Here is a 14,239-nt window from a genome sequence, read left to right on the forward strand (position 1 = left end):
CGATTGTGGAGATCACATAGCTACATCTGCCTCATGCACATGGTGGAGTGCGGACAGATGCCTGTATTTTCTCTCTCTACTCTAATGGAAGGACCATATGGGTGCCAGTGCATTCAAGCCCTTACTGTATTGGTCATCTACTATGTACCAGTCACTCTAGCATCCATTGTGCATACATTAACAAACAAAACAGGAGTTCCCACTGTAGGGCAGTGGGTTAAGAATCCAACTGCAGAGTTCCCACTGTTGTGCAGTGGGTTAAAGAGCCAGTGTTGCCACAGCTGTGGTGTAGGTTGCAGCTGCAGCTCGGATTCATTCCCTGGCCCAGGAACTTCCAAATGCTGCTGGTGTGCCCATTAAAAAACAAACAAACAAAAAAGACTTGGCCCTGGCCTTGTGGAAGTTATAGACGAGTGGATGAGCCAGATAAAAACAAGTAATCCAGAAAATAAAGACAGAAAACTAGTAATAGGGAGTGCTGTGAAGAAAACCATCTGATCATCGCCACAGAGAATTAAAGGTGGAGGTGTTCCTATCTTGGCGCAGCAGAAACGGATCTGACTAGGAACCTTGAGGTTTCGGGTTCAATTCCCCGGCCTCGCTCAATGGGTCAAGGATCTGGCGTTGCCGTGAGCTATGGTGTAGGTCACAGACGCGGCTCGGTCTGACATTGCTGTGGCTCTGGCGTAGGCCAGCAGCTGTAACTCTGATTCGACCTCTAACCTGGTAACCTCCACATGCTGCAGGTGCAGCCCTAAAAAGACAATAAATAAATAAATAAATAAATTTAAAGGTGGAAGCAAAGCTACATTAGAAAGAGTGACCAGAATAAATATCTGAAAGGGGATATGAAAAGAGAGATGAGGGAGTTCCCGTCGTGGCTCAGCAGAAAAGAATCTAAGTAGCATCCATGAGGGCACAGGTTCGATTCCTGACCTCTCTCAATGGGTTAAGGATCCAGCATTTCCGTGAGCTGTGGTGTAGGTCGCAAATGCAGCTCGGATCCCATGTTGCTGTGGTTGTGATATAGGCAGGCAGCTACAGCTCTGACTCAGTCTGTAGCCTGGGAACCTCCATATGCCTTGAGTACAGCCCTCCAAAAATACAAACAAAAAAAAAAGAAAGAAAAGAGAGATGGGAAATGTGTTCCGGGCAGCAAGAGAAGCAGGCTATGTAATGATCTGAAGTAGAAAAGACCTTGGTGTGGTCCAGGAATTGAAAAGAAGCCCATCTGACCTGAGTGTGGTCAGAAAGGAGGAAAGGGGACAAGACGAGGTGGGAGAGGTAGGCAGGAGGTATGTCTGCAGTGGGACCTGGAATTTGCATTTCTGAACAAGTTTCTGGTGCCAGTGCTGCTGGTCTGGGGACCTGTCTTTGAGAACCCCTCACCAGAGGCTTTTTCAGGCCGTGGTAAGAGGTTTGAGTTTTATTTGCAGCATTAGTAGTAGGCTGTTAAAGGATGTCAAGAGGCCTACCCTTTATTACTTTTAAAATGACTGTTCAGGAGTTCCTGTCGTGGCTCAGTGGTTAACGAATCCAACTAGGAACCATGAGGTTGTGGGTTCGATCCCTGCCCTTGCTCAGTGGGTTAAGGATCCGGCGTTGCCGTGAGCTGTGGTGTAGGTCGCAGATGTGGCTTGGATCCCGCGTTGCTGTGGCTCTGGTGTAGGCCGGTGGCTATAGCTCCGATTAGACCCCTAGCCTGGGAACCTCCATATGCCATGGGAGCGGCCCAAGAAATGGCAAAAAGACAAAAAAAAAAGATTGTTCAGATCGTGGTGTAGAGAATTAATTAGAAATTGTCAGGAATGAAAATGGGGAGGCCATGGAGGGAGTTATTCAGCATTGTCAGGCAAAGACCGTGGCCAATGTGAACGGAGGGAGCATTAAGATGTGTCTAGGAGGTGGCAGCAGTGGGCCTGCCTGCCTGAAGATTGAATGAGTCGGGTGAGGGAGAGACATAGAGGATGCTGCCTGGGTTTCTGGCTTGAGAAACAGGGAAGGCGGTTAAGGCATTTACTAAGATTGGGGCAAGAGCATGTCTGGGAAAGGGGGGAGAGAATTCATTGGACAGGCTTTAGACTTGTTAAATTTTGGCTGTAGTGTGCAGCGCGGTTGGATGTGGGATCTCAGTTCCTAGACCAGGGATTGAACCCAGGTCACAGCAGTGAAAGTGCCGATTCCTCACCACTAGACCACCAGGGAACTCCCTAGACTTGTTCAGTTTGAAGAACCACCTCTGAAGCCTCAGAACCTAGCATGTGCAGAGGTTTCAATACTTGAACTAAAAATATTGAAGGCAACAGCCTCCTGGTTGGTGCTAAAATGAAAACTATATGGGGACTTCCCACTGTGACTCAGTGGGTTAAGAACCTGACGTAGTGTCTCTGCAGATGTAGGTTTGCTCCCTGGCCTGGCTCAGTGGGTTAAAGATCCAGCAATGGAGTTCCCATTGTGGCTCAGTGGAAATGAATCTGACTAGTATCCATGAGGACACAGGTTCAATCCATAGCCTTGCTCAGTGGGTTAAGGATCCAGTATTGCCATGAGCTGTGGTGTAGGTTGCAGACACGGCTCGGATTCCACGTTGCTGTGGCTCTGGCGTAGGCCGGTGGCTACAGCTCCGATTCAACCCCTAGCCTGGGAACCTCCATATGCCGCGGGAGCGGCCCAAGAAATAGCAACAACAACAACAATAACAACAACAAAAGACCAAAAAAAAAAAAAAAAAGATCCAGCATTGTCACAAACTGCAATGTAGTTTGCAGATACAGCTCAGATCTGGCATCCCTGTGGCATAGGCTGACAACTCTGCCTCCAAATTGACCCTTAGCCTGGTAACTTCCATATGCCACAGGCATGGTGGTAAAAATAAATAAATAAAAGTAAAGCCTTAAAAAAAAAAAAAAAGAGCTCCTGCTGTGGCAAAACGTATCAGCAGTGTCTTTGGAGTGCTGGACACAGGTTCCATCTCCAGCCCAGCACAGTGGGTTAGGGATCCATTGTTGCCATGAGCTGTGGTGTAGTTCAGATCCAGTGTGGCCGTGGCATAGGCCAGCAGCTACAGCTCTGATTAGACCCCTAGCCTAGGAACTTCCATATGCTGCAGATGCGGCCCTAAAAAGAAAAAAAAGAAAAAAAAAAACCTATATGATATGGGCACTTGGGGACCCTTGGTTTTCTCTCCCTGGGACTCGGGAGTGCTCAGTAATAAATTACTCCTGCACTATAGAACTAGCATCCCCTGTAAGTCATTTTACAGTAGGTCAAGTCCCTTTGGAAACGAGGTTAGCTCTTGATTAGCGGGAGTCAACGCTATATCCACCCAAAGTAGAAGCTTCTGTGGGGCCAAGGTGCTTTTCTACCTAAGTTCTACCTTAATACAGGGTTTCTAAACTTTGGCACTGTTGACACGTGGGCTGAATAATTTTTTGCTGGTGCTGGGGGTCTGTCCTGAGAGCAGTAAAGTGTTTCGTTAGCATCTCTAGCCTCCCACCTCCCAATGGTAACAACCCAAAATGGCTCTAGACAATGCCAAATGTCAAAATCACCCCTAGTTGGGCAGCACTGCCCTAAGAGGACCCTCCTTCAACATGTTAACCCCTTTGTGGTACCTGTTGCCATGAGACAAACTGTATTCCCCACTGAATATACCATTTTCTGTCCCATCCTCTCAGAATCCCTTGTCTTTCAAGGTGACCTTCAGTCAATCGGAAATGTTAATACAGGTCAGTGGTTAAGGAGATGCTATAATGATCTTCTGGAGAGGACATCTCTAGCCTTAAAATATTCCTTTTGATATTGCTGATGTAGGGAATTTTCAGGTAGCCTGTAGCAGGAAGGATGGGAGAATCTGATGAAAATTATGACGATGCTAAAGATTCTGGTAATGGTAGTAGCAGCTGCTAACATATATATAGAAATATGCCATATGCACAGATATAAATGTTTCAAAAATATTATCTCATCCTCATAGCAACACGGGGACTTTGTGGTCATATTATCATCCCCATTTTATAGATGAGGAAACTGAAGTGTAAAGATTTAGCCAAGATCACACAGATGGTTAAGTAACACCTGGGTTGAGACCCCAGAAATCTAACTCCCACCAAGGCCATCCTCATAACTCTCCTGTTTCTCCAAAGGATGGGCGAGACTACTGGGGGCAGGAAGGTGTCACATGTTCTGCCTGCTAAGATGCATGACCTTTCATCTTTGTTATTAATTGTATTTCTAAATTTAGAAAGTAGAAAATTCCCATAATTGAAGATACTTTAGCAATGGTGATTTCCACCAATGATAAATATCTCAAAGAAACATTCATTTATTCATCCACATACCCCTTTTTATTCTGTTTAAAGGAGGCATCTAAATTCAGTTTTCTCAGCAAACACACTTAGGCCACAGATTTCATTAAATCACAGGGACTTGTTTTCACAGGCTTGTAATTTATTTGTTTGTTTGGTTGGTTGGTTGGTCTTTTTAGCCTGCACTTGCGGCATATGGAAGTTCCCAGGCTAGGGGTTGAATTGGAGCCACAGCTGCCAGCCTACATGACAGCCACAGCAATGCGTGATCTGAGCTGCATCTGCGACCTACTCTGAAGCTCACAGCAATGCTGGATCCTTATCCCACTGAGTGATGCTAGGGATCGAACCCACATCTTCTTGGATGCTAGTAGGTTCTTTACCGCTGAGCCACAACAGGAATTCCCAGGGATGGAATTTTATTTTTTGCTACCCAGCAACACTCTACCATATCTTGCTGCAATTTCCAGATTGCACAGAAGCCGGTACAAACATTTCCATCACAGTGGCAACGGCAGGCAGCTGTGAAATTACAGGTGTGCTGAGTTTGCGTGATGTAGTGGGGATGAACGCTCACTCTCTTTCTCAGATCTCCTCCAGGAGCCCGTCTGCTGCAGAGGGAAATGCACTTGGCTGAAGGCTGTAACACGAGTCATAAACTGATGTCTTTGACTGCTCTCTTGGACCCTGGAAAGATAAGCTCATGACATTTCCCTGCAAAACTTGTTCTGAAATGCAATTCCTGTACCTAATAAAATATCAGGGCCACTCAGGCTGACTAGGCTTTAAGGGCTGTCAAGAATGTGATGACAATTGATACAGTGTCATACCTGACCCCGTTTGGGCTCGATGGAGATTCTGAGATTCCTTCGAAAAGAGCTTCCATCGGCTGAATTTATGCAGGGAGAGAAGTTTCTTGCTTTTATGCATCCTGTGATGCAGCCAAAAAAAAAAAAAAAATCCGCATGCTGTTCTTGGGAAGATAGAGAATTGTCATCAACATAGCAGTTGCTCCAATTTGCTTTTATTTTCCTTTTTTTGTGCTTTTATTTCCCTTTGACCAGCCATCAAACCCAGACTATCAAATGAGTTATGATTGTGTGGGACAGTTCCTTGGGCTTCATTGAGCTGTTTCTCTCAGATGTGTCAATGATAATGATAATAGTACTAAAAATGGGAGTTCCTGTTGTGGCTCAGTGGTTAACCAACCCGACTATGATCCATGAGGACATGGGTTCGATCCCTGGCCTTGTTCCATGGGTTAAGGATCCAGTGTTGCCATGAGCTGTGGTGTAGGTCGCAGACACGGCTGGGATCCCTTGTTGCTGTGGCTGTGGTGCAGGCCAGCAGCTACAGCTGGCCTGGGAACCTCCATAGGCCACAGGTGCGGCCCTAAAAAAAGACAAAAAGACCAAAAAAAAAAAAAAAAAAAAGTACTAAAAATGGCCACCATGTATCTGGTACTTAGCTACCATGTTATCACTTTCCATGGATAATTTAACCCCTCGAGCCCATGATATCCCTTGAGATTCCCCTTGATTTGCGGTCAAGAAAATACAGGCTTAGAGAGAAATCACTTGTTCCAGGTCACAAGTGAGGCAGCAGTGGAGCCAGAACTTGCACTTTGCACATATTGCTGGGCACACAACACCTGTTCCATGCTACCTCCCATCCCTGACCATCATGTGCCTAAGAAGACACAGCAGCAGAATGGACCATCCGTGTGCTTCCTGCACCTGACTTACAGCGATTAGGTGTCCGGAGCTTGCAAGGTTGAAAACCTTTCTAGACCTGGAGGCAGTCTTCACCATAATGGTTGGCACCAGAAGCGTCCAAAAGTCCAGCTTCTCCTGGGCTTATCCCAACAGCTGCCGCCGCAGACTGTCCAGGGCAGCAAGGAGGAGCTTGAGGCCACGCCAGGCCTGGCCAGCCGGCGCTGGAGCTCGCTCAGAGCTCTCAGCAAACAATTAACTGTAAGTGTATTTCCTCTGCCAGAACCCATTAGGGCAATCAATATTGGCATCTGTCTTTGCATGCTTAATAAGAGGCAGGTTCCCAGACCCTCTTCTGCAGAAGGGACCTTCATGTATTCCCAAGAGTTTATAAACATCAGGAAATCAAGTCTCCCAACAGCTCTTCCTGGAAAGAAACACAGAGACCAGTTAGAAGTAGAGCTGCCTAATTCGGTGGGGAGAGGGCGAGGGAGGGAGAGGGCAGGGAGCAGGAGAAAACCCCACCTCTCAGCCTGTCACCTCCCCCATCTCAGCTCACAGGCACCTTTGTAGCTCCTGCAGAGGACAGTCTCAAAACCATGGTCCGTCGCGTCCTGCCTTCTTTATCTTATTGTCACTATATTGTCACTGTCACATGGTGCCTAGCACAGAGTCTGACACTCTGGAAGTGGTGAGTACGGTTTTTTATCGAGTTAACAGAAACTGGGGAAAAATAGTCACCATTCTTTGTCATGACTTCCTTTGCTTTCAGAAATGTTATGTGAGTATAAGAATTCAGGGGCATGTGGTAAACTCCACAGAGGAAACTCAGCTAGAAAACGTATTTTACAGACTCTCCCTTTTCTCCCTTCTCCTCTTGGTGTCCTGCTTCCTGCCCTGTGGCAGGTCTGTGCAGCAGTAATTAAACTGTCTAGGCTTGAAGCTCATTCCTAGGGTAAGGCACCTGTGTCCATCCCTTCATGGTCTAGACATGCTCACCCTGCTTCTTCATGACAGGAGCTGCCTGATCAACCTTTGTGTCTCGTGAGACATCATCTGGCAGAGGGGCTGGAGGCTGGGGCTGCTGGCTGAGGACCAGGCTCAGCTTCCCTCCTTGACCCAGCCTCCCCTTCTCCGGCACAGGCTGTGCCATGTGGCCTGAAGGACTCGCCTTACTGGCTGAACAGTGGTGGGGGCTGTGCTAGGAGGCACTGCGGGTCTGGGGGATGCTTCTGTCCAATGCTCAGACCTGCCAGGGAAATGCTCAAGGGAGGTGTTGATGGAGAGAGCGTTGCTGTGGGTGAGTTCCAGTCACAAAGCACGCTGGCTTCCACTCTGGTTTCCTGGGGAAGAATAAGTGTTGCTGCAGAACAGTCATTTTAATGAGAGTGATTTTATTGCCAAATGACCAGATTGTTTTTCCTCAGTCCAGTGAGGTGTGAGCGGCCAGTTGCCAGGATGAATGGACAGAGATCATCTAAGCTGTTGAGCTTTGAAGGAATGGGATCTCCTCAATTCCATTCCTGGAACCAACCCTGAATGCCAGCAGAAGGCAGGGGCTGGACCATGTCTTAGCTCAGGACAGTGTGCACTCAGATGATGGTAGCTTGTTTCTATGTTCATGGACTTTTTTTTTTTTTTTAAAGCCCTGGCACACAGAAGTTCCCAGGCCGGGGATCAAACACGTACCACAGTAGCGACCAAGCCACAGCAGTGACAATGCCAGATCCTTAACCCACTGAGCCACCTATAGGGAACTCCTGTAGATTTTTAAAAGTTAGTAAACGTAAGCCTAATCCCTTTTCTACTCACAGCCAGCCCTGTGGTTTGGGCTGAGTCTCTTATTTTTCACTTTTTTTATTTTTTATCTTTTTTTCTTTTTAGGGCTGCACCCAAGGCATATGGAGCTTCCCAGGCTAGGGGTCTAATCGGAGCCTACACCAGAACCATAGCAATGTGGGATCCAAGCCACGTCTTCGAGCTACACCACAGCTCATGGGAATGCCAGATCCTCAACCCACTGAGCAAGGCCAGGGATTGAACCTGCAACCTCATGGTTCCTAGTCGGATTTGTTAACCACTGAGCCTTGACAGAAACTCCGAGTCTCTTATTTTTAACATTTACTTTTACCTATAAACTTAAAAAAGGAAAAGCAAGAGACATCCTGCCTGGGACAGTGCAGTGTCTTGCAAATGTGAGTGTTCTTACTTTGGAGGCAAAGACTTAGGCTTCTCTTGGTGGCTCCACCACCCACTGGATGAGTTTCTATTTTCTTACCTGAAAAGTGGGAATAATAATCCCTTGCTTACAGGGAAGTCAAAATTTAATTGAGCAATTTCAATTTTCCCCAAAGCTATTATATAGGATAGAGTTCTGTGGCCAGGTAGGTGTAGGAAACACTCTGTTAAAGAGTGAGCAGGGGAGTTCCCATCGTGGTGCAGTGGTTAGCAAATGGGTTAAGGATCTGGTGTTGCCATGAGCTGTGGCGTAGGTTGCAGACGCTGCTCAGATCCCACGTTGCTGTGGCTCTGGCATAGGCTGGCGGCTACAGCTCCGACTGGACCCCTAGCCTGGGAACCTCCATGTGCCACAGGTGTGGCCCTAGAAAAGACAAAAAAAAAAAAAAAAGTGACCAGGTTTGTTTCTTAAAGCCTTTATCATGCTTATATACACCAAAAAATGTCCTGGGAAGAGATGGAGTGATGGGCTTTTCATTTAACTCTGGCAGCCTTTGAATTATTTTTTAAGGACTGTCTAACCATCAGAGGACAAACTGTAGAGAATGCTTGACAATATATATAAATTGAAGCTCATGCCAGCATAGAGTAACAAGTATGGCAATCACAGCCGTTTACTAGATGCCCACTATGTTTTGGATAGAGTACAGTATAAATAACAAATGAAGAGCGCAGTCTGTTAGCAAGTAACGGCATTTCTGAGCAAGAAATGTATAGATGGGAGTTCCCGACCTGGCTCAGCGGTAGTGAACCTGACTAGTATCCATGAGGATGAAGGTTCAATCCTTGGCCTCACTCAGTGGGCTAAGGATCTGGCATTGCCGTGAGCTGTGGTGTAGGTCACAGACATGGCTTGGATCCCGTATGGCTTTGGCTGTAGCTCTGATTCAACCCCTAGCCTGGGAACTTCCAAATGCCTCAGGTGTAGCCCTCAAAAGGCAAGAAAGAAAGGAAGAAAGGAAGGAAGGAAGGAAAGAAAGAGAGAGAGAGAGAGAGAGAGAAAGAAAGGAAGAAAGAAAGAAAGAAAGAAAGAAAGAAAGAAAGAAAGAAAGAAAGAAAGAAAGAAAGAGAAAGAAAAAGGAAGGAAGGAAGGAAGGAAGGAAGAAAGAAAGAGAAAGAAAAAGGAAGGAAGGAAGAAAGAAAGAAAAAGAGAGAAAGAAAGAAAGAAAGAAAGAAAGAAAAAGAAAGCAAGGAAAGAAGGAAGGAAGAAAGAAAGAAAGAAAAAGAAAGAAAGAAAAGAGAAATGTATAGATGTACATATTTCCCAGATACTCTTTAAAGGTCCCAGTATTCTGGGTTTACAGAGGTGCTCAGTCATGATTAAAAAGGAAAATCATCGGAGTTCCTGTCGTTGCACAGTGGAAATGAATCTGACTAGGAAGCATGAGGCTGCAGGTTCGATCCCTGGCCTTGCTCAGTGTGTTAAGGATCCCGAGTTGCCAGAGCTGTGGTGTAGTTCGAAGACACAGCTCGGATCCTGCGTTGCTATGGCTCTGGCGTAGGCTGGCAGCAACAGCTCCAATTAGACCCCTAGCCTGGGAACTTCCATATGCCACAAGCAGGGCCCTAAAAAGACAAAATAAAAATAAAAAGGAAATTCATCTACTTCCACAGTTAGGTACCCTTCTATACCCACGCCCACATATAAACAACATGCTCGCTCTTCTCGACTTGCCTCTGGAGCCCCCACAGCCCATTCTGTCCACCCCTCTGATAGGTTGTCTCACCCTCTCACAGGAAACTTTCAATAATCACTGTTATTTGTCTAAGTGGCTTGGACACCAGGCCTCTTGGACATTATTGGCGCCCTAGTTTGAATTCCCAAACTTCCACTTATGGCCCATATGACCTCAGATACATTATTGTGCCCCAGTTTCTCCAGCTGTGAAACTTGGACCCCATTCACCTCCTAAAGATCAGAAAGAGATGGAGGAGTTCCCATCGTGCCTCAGTGGTTAACGTATCTGACTAGGAACCATGAGGTTGCAGGTTCAATCCCAGGCCTTGCTCAGTGGGTTGGGGATCCCATGTTGCCGTGAGCTGTGGTGTAGGTTATAGATGCAGCTCGGATCCGGAGTTGCTGTTGCTCTGGCATAGGCTGGTGGCTGCAGCTCCGATTGGACCCCTAGCCTGGGAATCTCCATATGCCACGGGAGTGGCCCTAGAAAAAAGCAAAGAAAAAAAAAAAAGAAAGAGATGGAGAGATGAGAAAGTTTATGTGCCCGGCTCTGCAGTGAGACCGCCAACATGCATAAACTTGTTTCATCCTCATGAAGTCCTGTAGGGGAGGTTCTGTTATTACTTGCGAGGCCCTGAGAGGTCACGTACCTTGTCCATGTGACCATGTGCTGGGAAGTGAATGTCGGCAGGCTGGGTACCAGACCCACGCTCTTACTGCTATACCTCCCCGCCTCTCCTGTGAAGAACCCAAACGGTGTTTGGCATGTGGCAGGTGAAATTGCTGAACATTTTCTTCTCCCTCCGTATCTGTTCCCCACCCATAGCACCCAAGTCCTGGAAGTTCATGGTATTGTTGTGGGATTGGGAGACAAAGGGGTCCCTGGTCATGTCCCATCCCTGGGGAACTGCAGGAAGCACCCTGTTTCTGCCCGTTCTGCTCTGTAGTGAATAACCTTATAAGTGGCACCAGAGAACCCTGTCATCTCTCATGGCACACTGGAGACCCCGAGATCACTGCACGCTCACATGTGTCAGGTTTTTATGATGTCCTTGGGAGGGCATGTCCAGGCAATGCGTAATCTGTCTTTTCTCAGCACAGGTTGGAGGCGAGGACCTAGTCCTGTGAATCACCTTGAAGGAACTCATAATGGGCCTTGATTTATTAGGGGGTTGTCTCGCCCTAAGCCACAGGAGTAAGGGGGGTTGGAATTTGGGGGATAGTTGGCCTTGACCTTCTGAACAGTACACATGTTTCTGGGTTCTGAGTGCAGAGTGAGTCAGGGCACTGGGAATAACTGGGGATTTTAGAATCTCACTGTGTGTTTTGGGGAGCATGGGACTATAGGCAGAGAAGCCCTTATAGAAAGAGAATAGATTTGATATCTTAAGCAATGGGTATCCATCCACACAGCTGGATAATTTTGAGCCCCTTAAGTTTTTCAGTTTATTTTATTACTTAACCCCCTTTTCCTTTTTTTTAATATGATGGCCACACTCACCTCATATGGAAGTTCCCAGGCCAGAGACTGAATCCCACCTATAGCTATGACCAACACCACACCTGCAGCAATGTCAGACCCTTAACCCACTGCACTAGGCTGGGGATCGAACCTGCACCTCCACAGTAACTGGAACCACTGCAATTGGTTTCTTAATCCACTGTGTCACGGTGGGAACTTATTCATCACATTTTAAGGCAGTCTGGGCACTGACCCAGGTATGACGTGTCAGTAATAATAACAAATAAGAATGCATACGGGAGTTTCCATTGTGGCTCAGCAGTAACAAACCTGACTAGTAACTATAAGGATGCGGGTTGGAACCCTGGCCTTGCTCAGTGGGTTAAGGATCAGGCATTGCTGTGAACTGCAGTGTAGGTCATAGATGTGGCTGGAATCTGGCCTTGCTGTGGCTGTGGCGGGCAGCTGCAGGTCCAGTTCAACCCCTAGCCTGGGAACTTCCATATGCCGCAGGTACAGTCCTAAAAAGCCAGAAAAAAAGAAAAAGAAAAAAAAAAAAGAACGCATACAGTGCCAGACATTATGCCAAACTGTCTCATTGCCCATCTGACCTATGAAAAAGCTGAGGTTCAGAAGGATGAAAGAAGATTCTCAAACCACAGAGCTGGAATGAGGCAGGGCATCAGAATTAAGAACCTAGGGCTTTCTGACCCGAAGGCTTCAGAGCAGAGAACACCTACTCCTATCAGGTTATGCCCAGTCCTCACCAATTTCACCTTACCTTTTCACAGCAAATTCTGGGGCAGTAGCTGAAAGGAAAACACCTTTACTTCCATTGCCGATCAGGCAGTGCCAGGAGGGCTGAGCCTGGGGTCTGCTTCTTAAAGTGGCTCTTCCACCCAGATCCGGGCTGCCTGCATCTGGCTCGGTTTGTGTAGGCACTTGGCAGGATTCCAGGCAGGGACATTGAGGGTCCTGTCCGATCCCCGGATGTGCAGAAAGTAAGGCAGCTTCCCAGTTACTTGGCAGGGACAGACTTCTAGCCCCAGGCCTCCAGGGAAGTCCAGCCTGCTTAGCCATCCTCAGATCAGTGTGGCATGGGGAGGAGACCCTAAGAGGAGAGGCCCATCTATTTCAGTAGAAAATAGAGTCTCAGGACCATATAATGTTAGATATGGAAGGGACCTTAGAAATCACCTGATTTTTCTTTCTTTTTTTTTCTTTTTTTTTTTTTTTTTCCTTTGGCTCTTTTTAGCCTCACCTGCAGCATATCGAGATTCCCAGGCTAGGGATCAAATTGGAGCTACAGCCACCAGCCTATGCCATAGCCACAGTAATGTGAGATCTGAGCTGCGTCTGCGACCTACACCCCAGCTCTCGGCAATGCCAGATCCTTAATCCACTGAGTGAGGCCAGGGATCAAATCCGCATCCTCATGAATCTTAGTCGGGTTCGTTAACTGCTGAGCCACAGAGGACACTCCAGAAATCACCTGATTTTTGGAAAGTGGAATCCTACATAGAATTTGAACATCGACATGGATGAATAGGTGGAGAAGAGATCCCTTGCTCCTCCCACTATCTCAGCAGCATCTCTGCACCTGCAGTGAGGAGTCTGAGACACACTGATCTCAGCCACACCTCGTGGATGTCATCTGAGGCACCTGAAACCTACAGAGGTCTATCAGGCATCTCTAGCCATTACCCCTATCAATCGTGAGCCTGGTGAGAGGTTGTGACCTGGTTCCCCAGATGATTTCTGGGTCTAAAAGTGACAGTGGCTCTCCATCTTCTCAACTCCAGGTTAAACTGAGCTATCTTAGGCAGAGGGAAAAGTCCCAGACAAAACTCTGACCGGTTGACTCCATTCAGGCTGTTGCACCTCTCTCCTATGAGTTTTAATCAGTTTCACAAAGCATTGGGAACTTTGAGAGAGGATCATTAAAAAGCAAGACTAGCTTGGAGTTCCCTCTGTGGCACAGTGGGTTAAGGATCCGATGTTATCTCTGAAGCAGCACAGGTTCAACCCCTGGCCTGGCACAGGGGGTTAAGGATCCAGCATTGCAGCAGCTGTGACTCAGGTCACAGCTGCAGCTCAGATTTGATCCCTAGCCCGGAAATGTCCACATGCCACAGGTGGGGCCAAAAAAAAAAAAAAAAAAAGACTAGCTTAAGGACCCTGGGCTGGAGGGGCAGGAGCCAGGGTGATTTGCAGTGCTGGGGGCAGGAGGGCTTGGCCTTTAGAAGACCACCTCCACCCCTCCCAGCATTTTGCCCGGGTTCAGCTTTAAAGAGAGGGTTAAACAGGGCATTGAACGTGGAAAGTCCCCCTTGAGTTCAGCACTCAGAGCACAGAGATCCTGTCTCCCAAGACTGAGAAGACCTGAGGGAGGAAATAGAACCTATTCAGTAAAGAAAGTCTCTGCACTAGGAGTTCCCGTCATGGCCCCGTGGTTAACGAATTCGACCAGGAATCATGAGGTTTCGGGTTCGATCCTTGGCTTTGCTTAGTGGGTTAAGGATCCGGCGTTGCTGTGAGCTGTGGCGTAGGCAACAGATGCGGCTCGGATCCCGCGTTGCTTGGCTCTGGTGTAGGCCGGTGGCTACAGCTCCGATTAGACATCTAGCCTGGGAACCTCCACATGCCGCGAGTGCAGCCCTAGAAAAGACAAAAAGACGACAAAAGAAAAAAAAAAGAAAATCTTTGTGCTAACACTGAGCTCCTGCTGCTAAAGCTGGCCTCCAGACCACGTGGTGGTGAGGATTTGGACAAGGTACAGCAAGCAGGTGACCCAGCTTTTCCCAGAAAGGCACGGTCGGGCTCTGTTGAATTAGCACATCAG

General features: G+C 47.4%; 1 protein-coding gene across 7 annotated transcripts in view; it reads left to right on the forward strand.

Moving 5' to 3' along the window:
• MOB3B (MOB kinase activator 3B) overlaps window positions 1-14,239 on the forward strand; it is a 333,368-nt gene that overhangs the window by 162,881 nt on the left and 156,248 nt on the right. Inside the window, exon 1 of one of the 7 annotated variants that reach the window (XM_084979889.1) lies at window positions 6,579-6,710. The exons of the other annotated variants lie outside the window; for them this stretch is intronic. Within the exon in view, the coding sequence (XP_084836015.1) occupies window positions 6,619-6,710 (92 nt within the window). The 5' untranslated portion in view covers window positions 6,579-6,618. Of the gene's footprint in view, window positions 1-6,578; window positions 6,711-14,239 lie in introns of those variants that run through there. 7 annotated transcript variants of the gene reach the window in all.

Source organism: Sus scrofa, chromosome 10 (assembly GCF_054392235.1).
Source record: "Sus scrofa isolate SSC_HxYL_T2T_F1_AM1 chromosome 10, Sscrofa_HxYL_maternal_Yorkshire_Landrace_v2.0, whole genome shotgun sequence".
Lineage (NCBI taxonomy): Eukaryota > Metazoa > Chordata > Mammalia > Artiodactyla > Suidae > Sus > Sus scrofa.